General features: G+C 39.7%; 1 protein-coding gene across 14 annotated transcripts in view; it reads right to left on the reverse strand.

The window, feature by feature from the left end:
• The window catches only part of UNC80 (unc-80 homolog, NALCN channel complex subunit), a 215,899-nt gene extending 198,518 nt beyond the window's left edge, over positions 1-17,381 (reverse strand). For 13 of the 14 annotated variants that reach the window (XM_072813432.1, XM_072813428.1, XM_072813427.1 and 10 more), the window contains exons 1-5: positions 17,150-17,380; positions 16,096-16,144; positions 13,119-13,275; positions 11,967-12,268; positions 2,692-2,815 (exon numbers count right to left, since the gene is read on the reverse strand). In XM_072813432.1, the coding sequence (XP_072669533.1) occupies positions 2,692-2,815; positions 11,967-12,268; positions 13,119-13,275; positions 16,096-16,144; positions 17,150-17,241 (724 nt within the window). In that variant the 5' untranslated portion in view covers positions 17,242-17,380. Of the gene's footprint in view, positions 1-2,691; positions 2,816-11,966; positions 12,269-13,118; positions 13,276-16,095; positions 16,145-17,149 lie in introns of all 14 variants that reach the window. The other variant, XM_072813429.1, reaches the window with a different exon arrangement.
• Positions 17,382-21,712: the final 4,331 nt, after the last annotated feature.

Below are 21,712 nucleotides of genomic sequence, written 5' to 3' on the forward strand. Positions count from 1 at the left end.
GTAGTACCGAATATCTGCTATATATATATTTTAAAGATTTTATTTATTTGTGCATGAGAGACACAGAGGGAGAGAGGCAGAGACATAGGCAGAGAGAGAGGCAGGCTCCGTGCAGGGAGCCTGATGTGGGACTCGATCCTGGGACTCCAGGACCATGACCTGGGCTGAAGACAGGCACTAAACCACTGAGCCATCCAGGGATCCCTCTGCTATATCCTTTTTAAAGCTTTTTATGTACACAGTATTCCTCTCTTGTCTGTGGGGGATCTCCTCCAAGTGGGTGCCTCAAACTGTAGATACTATATATACTATGTTTTTTCCTACATATAACATACCTATGATAAAGTCTAATTTATAAATTATACACAGTAAAAGATTAACAACAATCACTAATAATAAAATTGAACGATCATAGCAATATCCAGTAACTGAAGTTATGTGAATGCGGTCTCTTTCTCTTTCAAAATACTTTATTGTACTGTATTCACCCTTCTTCTTGTGATGATGTGAGATGATAAAATGCCTACGTGAAGAGATGAAGTGAGGGAAAGGATATAGGCATTTCAACATGGTGTTAGGTTCCTACTGACCTTCTGACAATGTGTCAGAAGAGGATTAAATAATCTTCTTTTGGACCACAGGGAATTGAAACTGCAGAAAGTGAAACTACAGATAAGGGCAGGGGGAACTATTGTCTCAACTCATTTAACCCTTACAATAACCCTATCAGACATATAGTATATTATTAGACCCATTTTACAGATAAAGATACTAAGGCACAGAAAGTTTAACTTGCCCAAGATCATCTGACCCTTACGTGAAGGTTCACGCCCAGGCTTTCTGGCTGTGCTTTTATGACCACATGAAGCTTCCCCTATGGAAAGATTCAAGTCAGTTACATCTTTTCCTGAGGACTGGGAACAGTGGGAAGTGAAGATGACCATGCCATATCAGAATTCTGAGTAAACAGATGTTGAGAAAGGGATTTACCAAGGTCACAAAACAAGAGATCTAGGGGTGTTACGCCCATGCCATGCTTTTTCTTCTGGTCATGTATCTGAGCTGAGTTTAATTTCACTTCAGATGCTGGGTACCATTTCACGACACAGGCATCAGGTAGAGAGGAAAAGAACTCACTGTGAATATCATCTCAGCAGCAAAAGGATGGTGATGTGAACAGCCCCAGTGATTCATGAGGGATATGATTTAATAGTTTTAATACATCTGTTAAATAATAGTTTATATAGTAATGAGAAAGAGAGAGAGACCTAAATGTAAAATGACCTCTTTATTTAAAAGGAAAGTGATGACTTAAAAACATGAAAAAGATTCCTTAATCAACATAAAGATATGTCTTTTTCAGTAATAGTTTTGTTTTACTGTAGCACGTTTTATTTTCTTCTGTCCGATTTCTATTGTTTTTGAGTTTTTTAACCTTGTACATCTGTCTTCACGCTCAGATTGTTTAATTCAATGAAATTAACCTCATTCCATCCATGGAATCTGAAATAGATCACTTCTGGCTATGACATCGTTACTTATTTAGCTCCTTGCTATTTGAACCTTATGACAGAATGTTATTCTTGAATTTATAACTTATTTCACTGGTTAATGTATTATACACATTAATCCTGGAATTAGTCTGCTTTTACTATATGAAAAATTTCATCTTTTATGATAGTAAGCATGATTTGTCATGATAAGTATCTTATCATTTACATGAATAATATGGCACTCTTTTATTTAGAAAATCCTTTAACACATTATGTACCTTGCAAAGTTATGTTATGAGGGAAAATACATAGGAACTTCTTTGTGGTTTCCTTCCCCTTATGAAGCTCTTTTACATGCATAATCTTCCACTGTCTGCAGAAAAATCTTATGAAGCTAATTATATATACATACATATGTATATATAAATATAAATATATCATACATCTATAGATGTACCATATAATTTATCTCTTTCTAAACATTATCAATGCTAAAAGTTTGGTTGGGCATAGAAGGATGGAATTTATTTAAGCTATAAAATGGGCACTTTATGTGGATTCTAATTGACTCCACACTAAGAGGCCATATAAGGTGGTATTATTTTCTCCCTTTTAAAGAAATAAGAACACTCAGATTAGGTGCATCTGTAGTAAGAGATCTGGAGTGAAGCATGAGCCTTTCAGGTAGTGTTGGTCTCTCTACAATTCACCAATAAGATTACTTCATTAGACAATTCCTATAGTGAAACAGTTTGATAGCAAATAAACACGAACACAAGATTAGTAAGGACCTATAAGATTGTCTACTATGATGATAATTATGATGATATAATTATAATAACAGCTTATTCACTATGTGCCTGGAATTCTTCTAAGTAATTTTACATGTAATTAATTCATTTATTCTTCCTAACAACTCATAATTACTAGCAATATTATATTTTAACTCCTGTTTTACTTAGGAGGAAACTGAGGCACAGGATTGAAATGACCTATTCAAAGCCACATGACTCAACAGCATGTGCCCCTGGTTTAGTTTCTCATCACATGACTGAGCCCTGAGCCTGGGGTACTAAAAAGGCTCCCTGGAGAAATTTTCAACCTCTTGGTTCCTTAAGGGCAAATCATTCCATCTCCTTTACTTCTGCATATGAGAGAGTCTGCTAAGACTGTCGCACTGGGCGTCCAAGTTACAAACCTGTAATGATGTTCCTGATAGGCTTTACCAGGGCTGTGAAGCCAGAGACTTCAGGCTGTCTGTGCTCCCACATGGGCTGCCATATAACAAGCCCACTGGCCAGTCGGAACGTAAGGTCAGATTCCTGGAGGAAGAGAAGATCTATGTCCAATAACTGGCTTGTAACTGATGGAGGGATCCAGTCATTGCAATGATTAATATCATTCACAAGGTTATTGTCAAAGTAGGCTGATCTTCTAGACCTTCTTTCATCACACAGATGAATGTTCCTAGGTAAACCAGTATCCCTAAGTTATTACCACAATGACTATAGAAACCACGGTGGTCTGCTTTTGGCAAAACTAATCATTAAAATGCAGCTTTGGACAAAGCATGAAACACAAGTTATTGTTTTGTGTTAGCAGTGATCAAGGCCTGTTTTTTTCAAGAGTCTTGGCAGATCTCTTGTGGTTATCATTATTATTCCTCTTACTTATTTGTCCTTCTTTTTCCCCTCTTAAATCAATATCCTCAGATAGTGGCTATTTTGACTTTCCATTCTTCAGGCCGTCTCTTGTTTTTGCCCTTCGTGGAATCAGGAACATATATTTAGACAATTCTAATTTATTGTCAGTAATGTTGCCTTCTCAGCAATCTCTAATTCCTTGAAGGTCTATCAGGCATTCTCCTCCTTCCAAAGCACCTGGCATCATCACAATATTCAACACAGCATTAGAAATTGGGTGCACAATAGGAGCTCAATAAGTACTTGCTGAATTGCACTGACCCTACAACCCATACTCACTCAGTTTATCTATAATTTAAAGTCTCTTCCAGGGAGCACATTCTCCACTTCATCATTACATCATTTTGAGAGGCTAAGATGTTTAAATGCAATGTCATATTGTATAAGTATATTGTATAAATATATGACATTCTGAAATTACATTTTGAACAACTCAGCCACAAAAAAAGAAAAGAAACAACTCAGCCTCTCAAAAAACAGAGATGGAAGCAGACAACATGATCACAGATTAATGAACACAACTGAGATCCAGGAATTCAGTTAGGGCAGTGATTTCCAACACTAACTTGCATATTATAATCACCTAGGGAGCTTTTACAATCTAGGAGGTCCAGGTCTCACTTCTTCCCCTGCCCAGACCGATCAAATTAGAATGGCTCTGAAGTTCTCTGCTGACTTTCATCTGTAGTCATGGTTAAAAACCAATGTTCTTGAAGAATAAGAAGTAGAAAGAAATTGGAATAAAAGAAAAGTGATCCTGCAAAGGGTGAATCATTGTGGCTCAGCATCAAAGAAATCTCAGTTGGAAAGGCTGGTAAATCCACACATTGATACAGAGGGGCCTCTTTATAAGCTAAGAGACTGGGATCCTGGTGCTCTAGAAGTGCCTATGATGGGAAAGTATCTAGGATCCCCTGTGGAGGGGTTAGGAAAGTACATAAAGCACTTGACCAAATTCGGTCAACATTCAAATATGTATAGACCACCTACTGTATACCTGGTACTCTTTTAGGTTCTGGGCTAGAATAGTGAACAAATCATACAAAAATCCTTGCTCTTCTAGTGCAAAAGAGAAGTAAAGCAGGCGAAGGGATGTCTGCAAGGTGTTGACATTTTTAGACAGAATGGTCAGGGAAGCCCTTGTTGTGAAAGCAGCTTTTGAGTAAAAAGATCTGAATGAAATGAAGGAGCTGCCATGTAGATATTTCAGAAAAAGCATTCCATGAGAAGGGATCAGCAAGTGCAAAGGTCCTAAATATGCCTGGTTTATAAAGAAACAGCCAGGAGACTATGTGCCTGGAGCCAAGTAAATGGTAGAAGAGTAGATGAAAAAAAAAAAATAAGGTCAGAGAAGTTATTGAGTTCCAAAAATGTAGGACCTGATAGGTCATTGTAAGGGCTTCAGCAATTACTGAGTAAGACGGGGAGCCACCAGAGGGTTCTGAGTAGTGGCGTGACATTACTGGATGTATGTCTGATAGGATTACTGAGGCTATTAAGAATAGTTCAAGAAAGGGCAAGAGTAGAAAGATAGACCATTTAGGAAGTTATTATTATCATCTAGGTGGAGGATGATTACAGGAGGGTGTTTTTAGAGGGCAGAATGAGAAGTGGTAGATTGTGGATATATTTTGAAAACAGTCTATAGAGGCGTCAAAGATTTTAGGCTTTGATAAAGATAGGCAAGATGAAGGAGGGGCAGGTATGGGGATATCAGGAGCCTAGTCACACACGTGTTAAGTTTGAGATGCCTGTTGGATGTTCAACTAGAGATACAGAGTAAACAGCCTGACAGGCAGAACTAAAGTTAAAGGAACATAGCATTCATTACATGTGGTGTTAGATCCAGCAAGCAGATGATTAAAGCAAGCAAACTTTATCAGATTTGTCTCCAGAAATGTAGAAAGCCAAATCTCAGTTGACCTGGTTTTGATGATTTCATAGCTTCTGAGCTAAGTCCTTTTCCATGTTCCTCATAAGTAATCTCAGCACAAATAAAATCCTAGTGGATGCTGCATCAGAAGGTAGGTGCTCTTATACAGAAACCCTGGCCTTTAACATTGGTTCTATTGATGTTAGCCCTCACTGACAGTTTTTATTTTATTGTATTTGATATATTTCCAACTGGATTGTATATTTTTTGGAGACAAATTGAGATCTCCTTCATGCATTTCTTTTTGAGCATCACACAGACTTGTTGATTAGTTGAGCATAGTTACATTTCGCATTTACATTACATTTACATGGGGCTAAATCAAATCATTCTTTAGACTTGAACACCTGCAGCATGTGTGGCCTCCTCTTATGTTGCTATGTTCTTTTGTAAGTCCTTTCAAGTTGGCTGAATGTATAGACTCTGGGACCTTAATTCCTCTTCCGGAATCCCCCCCAGTGGGTCATCTAATGCTACGTATGCACATATGGCCAGAAAGTTGATAGCTGGAAAAGACAGTATCATTCAAACACCTATGGGGTGGGTGGTCTAGTAAGGTCCTTAGAAAAATCAGAAGACACAGACACAGTAGAATCAGTATCTCCACATTTCAGATGCATTTCTTGCTTTCACTGAAAGCTGTTTCCATTACAGAATGAAACAATTCTAAACATGTTTACTAGTAGTTTAGAGAAATCGAATTTATAAATTATTATTATTTTCAGTTTCATTTTAAAATTGTTTATGTCACACATCTGGATTTTGTGAAAACCTCCTTGAGGACTTGGATTTTTATTCCTTGCTATTTCTCTAGTACTCTGAGTAGTGCCTATCATAGACGAGGCGCTCAATAAATATTTATTGAAAGAATAAGTGAATATGATCAAATGATATCACACTTAAATTCCTTAGTTATAATAAATACTCATCATTTTTCACTAAATTAAATTTAGAATTTGACATATTTTTAGACTGACTTCATGTGACATATTTGAGGCAGTTATAAATTAAAATCACAGAAGTGATGTTCAGAACTCTGGTTGCATTTCTATACACAGATAATGAAGCAGCAGAAAGAGAAATTAAGAAAACAATCCCATTTATAATTGCATCCCAAATAATAAAGTACCTAGGAATAAGCTTAACCAAAGAGTATGGAAAAAAATCAGTGCTCTGTAAACTATAAAACACTGATGAAAGAAGTTGAAGATGACACAAAGAAATGGAAAGACAGTCCCTGCTCATGGATTGGAAGAACAAATGTTGTCAAAATGTCTATACTATCCAAAGCAATCTACAAGCTTAATGCAATCCCTATCAAAATACCAATAGCATTATTCACAGAACTGGAACAAACAATCCGAAAATTTGTATGGACCACAGAAGACCCCAAAGAGTCAAAGCAGTCGTGAAGAAGAAAAACAAAATTGGAAGTATCACACTCCCAGATTTCAAGTTATATTGCAAAGCTACAGTAATCAAAACAGTACTAGCACGAAAATAAACACATAGATCAATGGAACAATACAGAAAACCCAGAATTAAACCTACAATTATATGGTCAATTAATCTTCAACAAAGGAGGAAAGAACATGCAGTGGGAAAAAAGTTTCTTCCACAAATGGTGTTGGGAAAACTGAACAGCCACATGCAAAAGAATGAAACTGGACCTCTTTATTACATCATACATAAAAATAAACTCAAAATGGGTTAAGGACCAAAATGGATTAAAGACCTGAAACCATAAAAATCCTAGAAGAAAACACAGGCAGTAATGTCTCTGGCATAGCCACAGCAACATTTTTCTAGATATATCACCTGAGGCAAGGGAAAATAAAAGCAAAAATAAACTCTATCAAAATAAAAAGCTTTTGTATAGTGAAGGAAAAAGTCAACAAAACTAAAAGGCAACCTACCGAATGGGAGAAGATATTTGCAAATGACATATCTGATAAAAGACAAGTATCTAAAACATATAAAGAACTTCTAAAACTCAACACCCCAAAATAAGTAATCCAATTAAAAAATGGGCAGAAGACACAAACAGACATCTCTCCAAAGAAGACATACAGATGGCCTACAAATACATGAAAAGATGCTCAATCTCACACACCACCAGGGAAATGCAAATTCAAAACCACAATGAGATATCACCCCACACCTGTCAGAATGGCTAAAATCAAAAACACAAGAAACAAGTATTGGTAAGGATGTGGAGAAAAAAAAAAAAACCCTCTCACACTGCTGGTGGGAGTGCAAATTTGTGCAACCACTATGGAAAGCACTATGGAGGTTCTTCAAAATGTTAAAACTAGAACCACCCTATGATCCAGTAATCACACTACTGGGTATTTACCCAATAAATAAGTTTTAAAAAACCAATTCCAAGGGATACAGGTGCCCCTAACTTTTTACAGTATTATTTATAATATCCAGATTATGGAAGCAGGCGAAGTGTCGTCCATCAATAGAAGAAGGGATAAAGAAGATGTGATATATAGATTCACAATGGAGTATTATCCAGCCATGAAAAAGAGTGAAATCTTGTCATTTATAATGACAGGGATGGAGAGAGAATATAATACTAAGTGAAATAAATAAGAGAAAGAAAAATCCCATATGATTTCACTCATGTGTGGAATTTTAAAATTTAAATTCAATTTGCCAACATACAACATAACACCCAGTGCTCAACACATCATGTGCCCTCCTTAGTGCCCATCACCCAGTTACCCTATCCCCCCACCAATTCCTCTTTCATTTGTGGAATTTAATAAACAAAACAAATGATCAAAGAAAAAAAGAGAGGAGAGACAAACCAAGAAACAGATTCTTAACTATAGAGAACTGATGACTACCAGAGGGAAGATGGGTTATCATAAAGCTAGAGGAAGAGAGGAATGGATCTTAAATGTAGTTGTGAAGGATGGAGAAGAGTTTTCTAGGCAGAAGGGCAGGGCAGGAAAGCATTCTAGGACTAGCATGAGAATAGGCCTGGTAGAAAGCATGTTATGTTCCTGGGGAGACTCCAAGGAACTCGCAGGCAGGAGGATTAGTTAGAAGAGGGCCCAGTTACTAGAATAAAGATCTGGAGTTTCACTTGCTGTTATGATGAGAAATCAACAAATTACTTTAAGCATGTTGGTGATACAGTCAGATCTACATAGATCACTTTAGTGTTGATTCAATTTAGTGTTGAAATTTGATGAGACAATTCAGGAGACTGTGAATCCAGTTAGAAAGTGGTTTCAACAGGATTTCAGCCTCCCACACCTCCTGCAGCACCATGTCATAGAAGAGCCCCAAAACACAGCACTGTCTGTGGAAGTGCTGCTTGGCAATGGGAAGGAGTAAAGTCAAGAAAAAGAATGACAAGGTGGGCATCACAGAGTTTGGACACCACAGAGTTTCCACACCACCACTCTGTAGAAACACCAGTCTGGATGGTTGTGTGATTTGCCCCCAGGAATGTGCAAGTATCTGGGGGTAGGGGTAGAAGTGGAATTGGGTCATTACCTGGGGTTGGAATATTGACGGACAATGTAAAAGAAGGAGAGGGAGATAAAGGACATCAAATGATGCTGGTGAGGAGCAGTCCACACAGGTATAGTAGGGACAGGAGGGTGGAAACCTAAGGCAGTGATTGTCAATCAGGGGCAATTCTCACCCCCTGCTCACCCACTTGGGGGGACATTTGGCAGTGTCTGAGGTCATTTGTGGCTGTCACAACTCAAAAGGAGGAGGTGATACTAGTATCTGGTGACTAGGGGCCAGGAATGTGTCTGGTAGCCTACACAGCACAGGACAATGTCCCACAAGGAAGAATTATTTGGCCCCAAATGACAACAGTGCCAAAGCAGAGAAACCCTGACCTAAGGACTATACATTCCCTGACTACATGTAAAAAAGCAAACAGCTCACACAGGTGAGGTGAAGGAGAAAGCCTTGTGGAGAAAAAAAAAAAAAAAAAAAAGATTAAAAAAAAAAAGAAAGCCTTGTGGAGAAACTTATTGACTCATTAATATTTTTTATTCCCTATAGCATCTGGAACAAGATTCCCTTCATAGTCATAATAAAATGATGAAATAATAATATGTTAGTAATAACAGCTAATAATCTTTGTTTATTATGATTTAGTCATGGTACCATGTTTTATATGCATTGTCTTATTCCCTTAAAAATGCTCCAATACTCCCTTATAAATGCTCCAGGGCATAAGTAACACTTGAGGGTCTTGAGCCAGAAACTATCTGTGTACTCTCTCCCCTAAGAGAGGATCTGGCTCCCCTTCTACTAATAATGCAAAATACGAAGAGCGATAAAATGCCAACGCTAAAAGCAACTAACATTTAATACCCTTTCACGTGTAATGTTGAGCACTATCATACGTTTCATCACAGTGCCCCACAAAACTATTCTCACGTCCAACTTATACTTGAGGAAAACTGAGGCTTGCTCTATGTCCCATAGTAGGGAACAGCAACCGTAGGATCAAATGCAGGCCTGTTTCCAAGACTTGGATGCTCAGCCATGTCTTCAAATGAAATTACAGCCATTCCCATCAGTACTGTATTTTCACATTTTTTTTAATTCAGAGGATATTTCTCCACAGACAGACATCTCTATGGGCTCTCACTATTTAAAGAAGCCTTCTTTCCCGTCCTCTCCATTTTAAGGACTATATCTACATATTATCACTACTCTTAGCACCTGGATCAGCCTCTGATAATAATTTGGTTTTACTCAGTCACTTATTAAATAGTTATTGAGTACTTCATTTTGGCCAGACAGTATTCTAGACATTGCAATACAGTGTGACCCGAATAGGCAATGTCCTTTTGCTCAAGAATTCTGTTCTAGTGGGGGTGATGCCACGAACATGCAAACAACCGCAGAAAATAATTTTGGGTACTGATAAGTGCAAAGAGGGAAAAAAAATGTGTGGTCATGTGCTAGTGACACTAAAGTAGCCAGGAAAATTCTTCCTGAGATGGTGATGTTTCATACAGAAGGAAAAACCAGCACAGGACTTGAAAGCAAGAGTGAGTGTGACGGCGAGCCTCAGAGCTTGGAGGCTAGTGAGGGAGAGAAAGCCTATTGACTATCTACATGGAGGGAGATGGGGCTGAGAAAGTGAGCAGGAGCCTGGACCTGCTGGCCCCCTAAGCCAGGGAATGGCCTCTATTAGAACAATGCTTTTTAGTAAGTCTAAGCATCATAAAAGACTTTTTAAAATGGAAAGTCAAAGATTAAAAAAAAAAAAAGGAAAGTCAAAGATTTTAAAGTAGCCATTTAATTTGATTTCATGACATTTAAAATTTTTAGTATGTTTCTTTATTTTTTTAAGATTTTTACTTTTGAAATTTTATTTGAATTCAATTTGCCAACATATAGTATGTTTCATGGACAACGTGGCCAGTGCATGCAAAGCACTTTCGGAATTTACAAAGCACTTTTAGGAATTCTATTCCTAGCAGCAATGGGACAGTGTCAAACGACAGTGAATTAAAACAATTTTTTAAAAGATTTTATTTATTTGAGAGAGTGAGCAAGCACGAGCAGCAGGAAGGACAGAGGGAGAGGGAGAAGCAGACTCCCCACTGAGCAGGGAGTCCGACACAGGGCTGGATCCCAGGACCATGGGACCATGACCTGAGCTGAAGGCAGACGTTCAACTGACTGAGCCACACAGGTGCCCCAAGTGAAAGTGAATTTTAAATAAAACTAAAATGAATGAAAAGACTTACTAGTTTATTCTCCATATAGTAACTATTAATGGTCACAACCACCTATCTATATGTATGTACACACGGACACTTACGCACACACAAAAATATAACTTGAACCATCCATACATTAGGATTCAAATATTCTATTGAGGAACACTTGAGTATATCAATTTCTTCTTATCCCTTAATTTAGCACTCAGATGGAACACTATAATTTATTCATTCACAGAAATAACAAATAGATCTTGATTTCTCTCCATGTGTTGGGACTATGCTTTCTTTACATATATTCACCTTGTGTTAGTGGTACCCACAAGTGTATCTAATGGAAGATCCAAGAGATTAAGTAATATCACCAAGATCACACAGCTAGAGAGTGGTGGCACAGTAACTTCAAATGATATTATCTCTTTCAGACCCAAGGGATACTTGTATATAATTACATTTTAATACAATTGGTCTCCATGTAATCCTACTTTTTGTATTTTACACTTTAATATTTTGAAAAGCAATTCTCAATTCTACAACACTGTCGAAAAGTCCACAGTATGTATAAGCCGTTTAAAATTTCTGCTCTAGACCCACATTATAAAAGAGATAGCTTACAAGGTGCTGTACAAATACAAAAAAGATACAATTCCGTTTACCTGGAGAGTTTCAGAGGAACAGATCTGTGGAAATGATGACATTGAGGTTGAGGCTTGAAAATCATTAGGGGAACAGAAGAAAGAGGGCAGAGCAAACAGCAAGGACATATTCAAGGAATGGCTCCCAGAGCTGGATCATGAAGATGCCAGTAGGGACTGGCAAATGACAAATTAAAAGAAGAAGGTCATCCTTGACCTTATACCTTATATTTAATATGTTGGACATTATCTTGGGGCAGAAGGAGAATCATTGAAGATTTTCAGTAGGTAAATGACATGCTGCGAACTGTGTTTTTGAAATAATGTCCAGTGGTTTGATATAGAAAGGAAGCCGTCCATGTCTTGGCTTGCTACGAGATCATATACAGACAAGGACAACCAAATATGGAAATATGAAAACACCATCTGAGGCCCACCTCACCTCTATCCCCCCATCAGCGTAATACTAGTCCTCTCCTTACCTTGATCCTGTGTACCAGAGGAGCGAACAGAAACACAAAGAGCTCCACAGTGGCCATGGAGTTCTGGAAGATCTTCCTGCGGTTGTTCTCTTCTTCATCATTGGAGCTGCTGTGGCAAGGCTGCCCTGGGGAACCTTGGTTTTCTACTTGGTGGATGAACGCACTGCTGCTGCCACCCCAGCTGGAGCCACGGTCTGTGCCCCCAAATCGCTCACTATTGCAGTCCTGGGGAGCTTCTAGGAGCATCCAGTGCAGGGTGTGAAGGAGCTTTGTCTCAGCAACACCCAGTTTATCCTGGTGGCCTGCATGGGGATAGTCACAGAGTCAAATTAAGACAAACTCTGCTACCAGAACAATGGATAGCCACCCTGGGTATGGGAAGAACATCTTTGTTTTGCTCTGCATTTGATTTCCTGGGAGACACTAGCATTTCTCTACACTTCTTTCAACCACTGCTGGAAGGGCTCATTCTTGTTTTGGGGCTTTCTAACTGGCTACAATCTCTGCAGCATAATGTACTGTCAGAGGAGGAGAAACGGCATGCGTCATACCTCCTCAGTCGGATACCCACATATATCTCCAAATAGGCAGCAAGGTGGTTAAGAGCACAGGCTCTGAAGATAGCAACGACTCTACTTTAGACAGTGTGACCAAGAAACCCCCTCTATAAAGGGAACATTTGAGCAGAGACTCAAATAAGGGGAAAGAACTGGATGGAAAAGAGCACATATGCAAACGAGGAATCCGCAAGATAATCCAAAAAAGAAGAGTCTTTATGCACACGTATACACATACACACAGTACTACCAGGCACAAGGGGTCCCCCTTTGGGAGTTGAGAGAGCAGAAGGGAAATCTGATTGGAACTCATCTTGGATGGGGGATAGTCTTTAACTCCCCTGTAATGTTTTAATGTTAAAAAGGAAAATATATTCGCATATAAGTTATAAAATTCAAAATTTAAAAATGGGAGAGCCGGGGCCTTCACTGGGAAAATGGATATCATTGTGGTAGCAACGTGAGGGGGCTTTTATGAGAATTAAATGAGATAATGTGCATTCAGTGCTTGCGAAAAGCATAAGCACTCGATAGATGCTGTTACCACGAGTGCTGACGACCATGTGCCGCGAAGAAGCAATGCGGAGGGACCAACCTAACTTGTTTCTGTTGGAAAGCAGGGTTGCCGTGCAGTGGAGGACGTGAGGCAAAGCAGCTTGCACCAGCTCCCATCTGGAAATGCTCTGGATGGCTTCAGAGAGGGCTGGGGAGAGGCCGTGCAGCTTGTTTTCTACCAACACTCGTTCAAAGGACTGCAGATACCCAAAAAGAAGAAAAAAAAATAATGTAAAATAAGGAATTGAAGATCATGACTATCAAGAAACTAGGGATCGAGGTACTACAAAGACACAAATCCCTGGATCAAATTTTTTAGACACTCACATTGCATTTCATGTTATCATGGGTCCGTGATAATTTCTTTTCAATCATTTTAATCATTTTTAGGTTTTTGATTTAAAATACGGGACTTGAGTTATTAAGTGAGTTTTATTTTCACCCAAATGAGCTTCCTCTAAAAAAAGAACACAGCACCACATTTAATTCAGGCAATTCTGTAACAGTTTATAAAATGCTGCTAAGGCATCCAAAGGGGCTGTCGCAACTGCGGAACAAAGTGAAATGTCTTTTGGGAAAATGTCTTGAGGACAGTGTGGATGTCAATGTTCAACAAATGTTAAATAAGATACAACTCTTTCAAGAAATCTGATTTGAGGGTCGCTGAATTATTTCATGTCCTTGTCAATAACCTGGCACAGAACATTCCTCACCTAATGCCTGTAATCATAGAAATACTTAATATATCTGTTGAATAAAAATGAAAGGGAGGGAGAGAAGACTGGAGGGAAATAAGTCATAAGCTTTGCTGGTTTATTAAATCATCTATCTTGGCCAGGGATACTTTCAGAGAGTGGAGCATCCCAGAACGAATGTGACCTAGGCAGTTGTTGTTATTTGAATGAGGAGGAGGATAGCACTCTAAAGTGCTATAAAGCATAGCTACCAAATATTGAAATAAATCTGGTAAATATTTGGCTTGTGTGAACTGAGCCTGATTTCTCTTTTATGCCCCGTGTGATCAGGAAAACCATGGAAGTGTGCCCTAGGGTGATCATAATACAGACTCCAAGTATTCAAGCTGTAGTATTATTAAGGATATCAGAGAAAAAGACATGGCTTCATTCAGAGATTCCAAAGAAAACTAATTACCTTTTGGTTCAAAACAGGAAAATAAGAAATTCACCTTCATAATGAAAGGCATGCTAAGGTTTCGGTAAGGAGTGTAAACAGAGATGAGGTTTTGTTTTGGTTTTTAAACTAAATAAAGACAGATCCAAAAGCTTTTAAATTCTTCAGCCCTCAGGTATCTAAGGATTCATTAAGTAAAGGGTGAGTATGTTGGGCATTAAAGGATTATAAAGAATTTATACAGTCTTGCTGAATACAGTTTAGAAGATGAGTTGCATTATTTTATAATATCAGGGCACTCTGGGTACTTAATATCATTTTCTTCCTAAATATCACTAATATAACTCATTATTTTTAAACCCTGAAAATTGCTTTCTACATTTTTATTTCTCTATCTATGTGACTTAGTTATTTAATATTGTATGACTACATTAAAAATGCCAGATCTTTGCCAAGAACAGGGAAAAGTCAGGATATTAAGATAGTATAATTGCAAGCATGATTTATGGAAGCCTCAGTGATTTTTTTAAGTGTCAAATTACTCTTACTTGAAGTAAGTACAACAAATTCCATTAAAAGGTCCTTACTAAAAGATTATATTTTAAAAATATCTCCGTAGCAACTTTGAAGAGCAGGAGTTAGAATAAAACAAAGCCCTAGTTGAGTGTGTGTCCCTGTGTGTTTAAAACTCTATAGTTGGCTTTCATCATTTTTAATGACCCTAACACATTTCAGAACTCCTTCCCAGAAGGTCATCTATGTGATCATTTGCAAATTTTCATGGCAAGGCCCAAATGGGGAGGTTTCCACTTTTAGGTTATAATATATGAAATGTGAAGACCTTTATTGGAGTTCAAAATTTTAATGAAATCTAAGAAGAGTTCATTTCATTTTTGCTTTATGATTTCATGTCTTTTGTTTTCAATTCGTGATTTGGACATTTTTAGGGACATGGGATTCCCTTTGCCTCTCAGGACAAGTGCACTCTATAGAGTATAAATACTAGTAGCATTATTTCCATAATTATTTTATATCATTTATTTTCAGGCTTGCACAAACCATGCAAGACACAGAAGTTTAGAACTGCTATGACTTTGAGAAGTTCACGGGCACTCATCTCATTAACTTCCACCATAACAGTCGTGATACTGTTGATTAAAGATTGGACTTCTTGGGGCACCTGGGTGGCTCAGTCAGTTAAACATCTGCCTTCTGCTCAGGTCATGATCCCAGGGCCCTAGGATTCACCTACACATCAGCTCCCTGCTCAGAGAGGAGCCTGCTTTTCCCTCTCCCTCTGCCTTCCACTCCCCCTACTTGTGTGCTCTCTCTCACGCTCTGTCAGACGAATAATAATAGAAAAAACTTTAAAAAAAAAGATTGCACTTCTTATCTCTCTACTATTTCTTCTACTCCTCTACCCCTATCTACTCTGGGCTAAGTTCTTTTAGACTTTCTCCTCCCCTTTGCTCTTCCCTTACCTATCCCCCCAGCCCCCTTTCACAGTTTTGTCTACCAGTCACATTAGCAGTGCACCTTACCTATCCAATGCTCTTAACAAGGAATCCACTCCACCCCTGCCCCCAGCCACCAGTGCCCCCAGTCTCTTTTCTTGATCCATTTTTCTCCATAGTGCTTATCACTATCTGGCTTACTATGTATTTTACTTATTTGGAGAGGCTTGACTTCCTGCTACTAGAATGCAAACTGTATTTTGATTATTGCTCTATCCCATCATTTGGAACTGTGCCTAGCACATAGTAAGTGCTCAATAATATTTGCTGAGTAAATTAATCTATACAGTCAGTACAGTTTAATGCCTTTCTTTGGGTTGAAATTACCACACCAAATATGGAAATAATCATTAAATGGTGAATATCACATACCACACACGAGGCTTCATATTGCTTCCCCAGTTTAGGCCTCAAAAATGCACTGAAAAATTAATAGAGATAGTTGTTATAAATATAAGTAAAATTATCAGCATCTTTATGACATATTTTTTCAACGGACAAGACATAGTGCTCTAAAACTCAAATTTCATGCCTCCCTATAGCTTGTTAATGAGCAGGTGTTGAACAGCTGACGACATTTGCTTTCACATGTGTAATTACATATATGAAAGAGATGTGGATCTCCACATTTCCTGTATCCACTTTTATTCCAACGACTTTTTTTTCCTAATTAGATTCCAAATTGTCAATGGTCAGGAGTGGTGTATTGCTCGCGTGTATAATTATATCAAAAACTAAAAATGAACACAGTTTGTGGGTTGTGATTTCCAGGACCTAATTTTTTATCTGATAAATTTCAATAATAATAATAATGATGATTGATGATGATGATGATGATGATGATGATGATGAAAACCTTGTTTCCTGGTAATTGGAATAGGTTTCAGGTCTTTCCAGGAAAAACAACAACAACAACAAAAAAAACAAATGCTTATCAAAAATCATCCTCCTCGGGGTCTTGAACCAGGAAGACCACACTGGCTAAATCCGAGCAAAAATGGTTAACAAGTGGGCATAGCAGATATTCGCCAAACAGGAGCTGGAAAAACAACAGGTCACCGGCCTGGAATTACAGCAGGAGATGGAGGGGGAATTGGACGCAAGAGCACAACCAGTCATAATTATCTTTCCTAGTTCCCCGCCCCCTCTTCTTAGGCTTTCTGCCCTCCCACCCCCTAAATAATGTATATATTTATTCGACTGCCAATCTGCGTGTGGCCAAACTTCACGGAAATATTTTTTAAATGCGCGTTTTCTAAGCAGGTGCAGAGGGCTCGCTCTCCAGCCCCAGAGAGGGAGCTGCGGGCTGTGGCGCGGCCTCGGCGGCGGCTGCGGCGGCGGCGGCGGCGGCGGCGGCGGCGGGGACCCGGGCGGCCCCGGGAGCGCCCCCAGCCCCAGGCGGCCGCCGGCCCCGCGCGCCCCTCACCTGGTCTGCCGCCACAGGAAGGTCTGGATGGGCAGCGGGATGCCGCGGCCGCCGTCCTGCTCCTGGCCCTCGGAGCTCTTCCTCTTCACCATGATGGTGGCTCCCGGGAGTCCTCCTGCAGGACCCAGCGCTGGCTCCTCGCCGGCCGCCGCCTCCCGCCGCTCTGCCCAACTCTCATCCCCTCCTTCCCCGAGGCAGAGCCGGCTCTCTCCGCCCCGATCCCCCGTCCCTCGCCCCCTCCCCCGCCCCTCCCGGCGCGCGGAACACGGCTGCGGGAGCAGGGGGGGGCCGGCGGGGCGGAGCGGGGAGGGGGGCGCTCGCTCGAGCAGCCCGCCTCGCCCCCGCGCCCGCGCCCGCGCCCTGCTTTCAGCACCTCCCACCGTGGACAGCGGCCCGCGCCGGCCCGGCCCGCGGGAGCGCGGCGCTGGGGGCGCTGGGGGCGCTGGGGGCGCGGCCGGCAGCGGCGGGCTGGCCCGGGGGGTCCTCGCCCCGCATTGCACGCGGAGCCCCTGGCGCCTCGTCCGCCCGCCGACCCGCGGGGATTCGGCGGCCTTGCCTTCGAGCTGCGCCCCGGGAGCGTCCCCCGTCCTGCTCCCCGACCTCAGCATCCAAAGACCTGTCACGGGCTGGGGGAGGAGGAGCTCCGGGAATCCGCAGAGCAGTCACTAACCCTGGCCTCATTCGCACCTCTAGCAAGGAGGTCAGGAGTCCACCCTTGGGTTTTAGCAGAAGGAGCACATGAAAATGATCAGAAGCGTAAACAAGCAAGGAAGGGAGCAAGCTTGCCTTGAAAGTTTGCTAATGTGAGAGTTTATTTTAAAATGGTGACCACAGGTAACTAACCAGATTCTGCTAAAGCAGAAACGTCCACCAACTAACCAGTGGTGGGGATCACTTAATTATAACTTGAGAAATAACGTTCCAATCAGGCTTTTAGGAAATGTTGTTTAGGGCAGCCTGGGTGGCTCAGTGGTTTAGCGCTTGCCTTTGGCCCAGGGTGGGATCCTGGAGACCTGGGATGGAGTCCCACGTCGGGCTCCCTGCATGGAGCCTGCTTCTCTCTCTGCCTCCGTCTCTCATGAATGAATAAATAAAAATTTTTAAAAGAGGAAATGTTGTTTATTATAGTCCATGAATGTACTTGGGTGACCCGGTTCATCCCAATGATATCTGCCATTTCCCTTCAGTTGTCATAGTCAAATGGCTCTACGTAGTTTAGAGATGGATTAGTGTTAGGTCTCTTATCTAGCAGCAAAATAAATGGGGGGGGGGGGATAAAATGAAATAACCAGAGTAGAAAACCATTGCTGTGGAGTAGAAAACCAACAACCTGCAAACAAATACAGTCACACACCTGCTTGAACAAAGATATTGATGTAACACATGAAATAGAGAATGAGACCCCAGGGCCTGATCTCGATAGATAGAAATATTTCCTGTATAATTAACTACTGTGCATCTACTCTGTATAGAGAGAATTATATGGTATATGTCGGCATTTTCAGTCACAAAATTAAATTCTCCATTTAATTTCTTGAAGTAATCTTTTAATGGGAATTTTGAAACAACGAACGATAGAGTCTAATTACAGTTTATTCAATGCATATTTATTGAGTCCTTTTTATACGCCAAGTACTACGCTATATAGATTCCTATTCTTAGGGAACTCGACAGCATTGAAAGGAATATAGACATGGACAGAAAAAGGGTACCATGGGAGGCATGACACAGATTCACTTACAAACAAAGGGACAAGGCAGAAAATATGGGCAGGAATTGGATGGAGAAAGGTTTTGTGTGGCAAGCTACAAAGTTTGGATAAGACTTTAAGTAGGGCAGTAAAAACTTTTGATTCCGTTTAAGTGCAATTGGTATGAGTGGGATGTAGAGGTTATTTTAAATAAACAAGAGTTGTAGATGGGAACCCCAGTCTGGAGATTAGAGAAATATTTCATGAGATGCTGAACCAAGGCCATGACAGCAGAGTTAGAAATAAGGAGATAAGTTTGGATGATATTGCAGAGATATAATTAGTAAGATTCGATAACCAAGTGGGTATGGGGAAAGAAAAAATAGATAGCACAGTGGTTAAGAGCTTCGATCTTGAGCCAGACAGTTTTGTCTCCAGTACTACCTTGTCCTAGATATAATACCCCGGGAAAGGTTCTTGGCCAAGGTTTCCAATAATAGTACCTTTCCCACAGAGATGTCATGTGAGGATTAAATGTTAATACTTATAAAGAATTTAAGAGAGTCCCTAATCTAAACTAAGCCTTTAATAAATATCAAGCAAAGCCCCAAGTTTTCTGTTTTGAGCTACCGAGTAAATGATGATCTCATTCGAAAACAGAAGTTGACAGGGAGAATTATGTTCTTATTTTACGTGCGGTCCATAGGAGCATTAATGAGTTTTCCCTAAGTCTCTACTGGATATTCCAATGGATATCATGAAGAGGCAGCTAGAAATATGGGTATGGGGGTTCAGAAGATTCGACTAGGTAGGACAGATCAATTTTTATAGTTAACACTGTGTAAAAAGTAGTTGAAACCATGGAAGTAGTTAAAGTAATCCAGGTAAATATATGGAAAGGGGGAAAAAAGAAGAAGAGCCCAATTTACAAGTCTAGGGGACATCAACTTTAGTCTATTACCACGAAGGATGTTGTTGGGAGTTGACAGCGTAGGATAGAATAGTAAGATAGGCAGAGTTCTAAGTGGGCCTCCAAGATTCCTACCCCCTGGTGTGTGTGTGTGTGTGTGTGTGTATGCCTTCTAGCAGTTAAATACTAATCTAGATGCTACTGTGAAAGGATATATTTAAAGCTTAAGGTTTTAAAAATTAACATTTATTTCTTTTAGGTTTACAGAAAAATTAAACCCAAAATACAGATAGTTCTCATATATTCTTCTAGTCCAGTTTTTTCTATTATTATTTTTAAAAAGATTTATTTATTTATTTATTTAAGAGAGGTAGGAGGGGCCTATGAGGGAAAGAGAGAATCTCAAGGAGATTCCCTGCTGAGTGGGAGCCCAATGCAGGGCTCGATCCCACAACCCTGAGATCGTGACCTGAGCCAAAATCAAGAGTTAGACGCTTAACCAACTGAGCTGCCCAGGCATCCCTGGTGTTTTCTATTATTAACAACTTGCATTTGTGCAGTACATTAGTTATTATTGATGAGCCAATATTCATATGTTATTATTAACTAAATCCATAGTTTAAAGTTCACTGTATCTATTGTGGTTGTACAGATTTTGCCAAATAATGTCATGCATCCATCATTATCCATCATATAGAATGGTTTCATGCCCTCAAAGCCCTCCATATTCTACTTATTTCTCCCTCCCTGATCCCTGGCAAATACTGATTTTTTTAACTGTCTCTACAGTTTAGCTTTTCCAGAATGTCATATAGTTGAAATCATCTAGTATATAGCCTTTCCAGATTGGCTTTGTTCACTTAGTAATATGTATTTAAGTTTTCCCTGTGTCTTTCTGTGGCTTGATAGCTCATTTCTTTTTATTGCTGATCAATATTTCAATGTATAGATGTACCATAGTTTGTTTATCCATTCATCTATGAAGGACATGTCAGTTGTTTTCAGTTTTTCATAATTGTGAATAAAGATGCTACCAACATTTCACGTGTAGGTTTTGGTATATATGTAAGTTTTGAACTCATTTGGTTAAATACCTAGGGGTACAATTGCTAGATTGTATTTTAATGCTTTGTAGGAACTACCGAACTATCTTCCAACTATCTGTTGTGCTACAGAATTTTTTTAAATTAAGAGACTTGAACATATTTATGGGCCAGAATTAGTCATGGAAGAAGAAAATGTTGAGGATATTTGAGAGAGGGGGATAATAAATTAACAAGGTTCTGGAGGATACTATGTCTGGCACACAGAAGCATTAATCATTTTTGGGTAGAAGAATAGTTCCTAAGATGGGAGACAAAAAGGAAGAATGGCTAGAGGCTAAATTAGCAGAAAGCGAAGGATAAGCATATGAGAGGGTTCAGCATGATGACCTATGTCAACTGTGAAGTAATTAGTATGGTCATTTTTTAAAAGCAGTGTTTGGGGAGGAATGGAGCATTTGACAAAAAAAAATATTAATAGCATATGACATATTGAATACTTGTTATATGTCAAGTTCTGTTTTAAATCAATCAATTGATCCAAAACCTCTACCATCAACACTTTAAGAAGAGAAAACTGAGACACATGAAGGTTATATAACTTGCCTGCAGTTACATAGTAAGTAATGAAGGAAATGATGAAGTCAGCTTCAAAGTGCTGCCCCAAGTTTTTAGTATAATACTGAATGTTATGTAGTTGTAAGGGTTTGGAAAAGGTGCTATGGGTCATGTAAGTGAGAACCGCTCAAGGACACACGAGAGAATTACCCTGTTGATGATAGAAGATGAAGAAGAGCTAATAGTCCTTTCCAATTCCAAATGCCCTTAAGGCATTGAGTTATCTAGGGATGGAAGAAATCTGTAATAAGTACTGCCAAGATCAGCATTCAGAATCACACATTAGTGGAGAATCAAGATTA

This window comes from Canis lupus, chromosome 36, assembly GCF_048164855.1.
Source record: "Canis lupus baileyi chromosome 36, mCanLup2.hap1, whole genome shotgun sequence".
Lineage (NCBI taxonomy): Eukaryota > Metazoa > Chordata > Mammalia > Carnivora > Canidae > Canis > Canis lupus.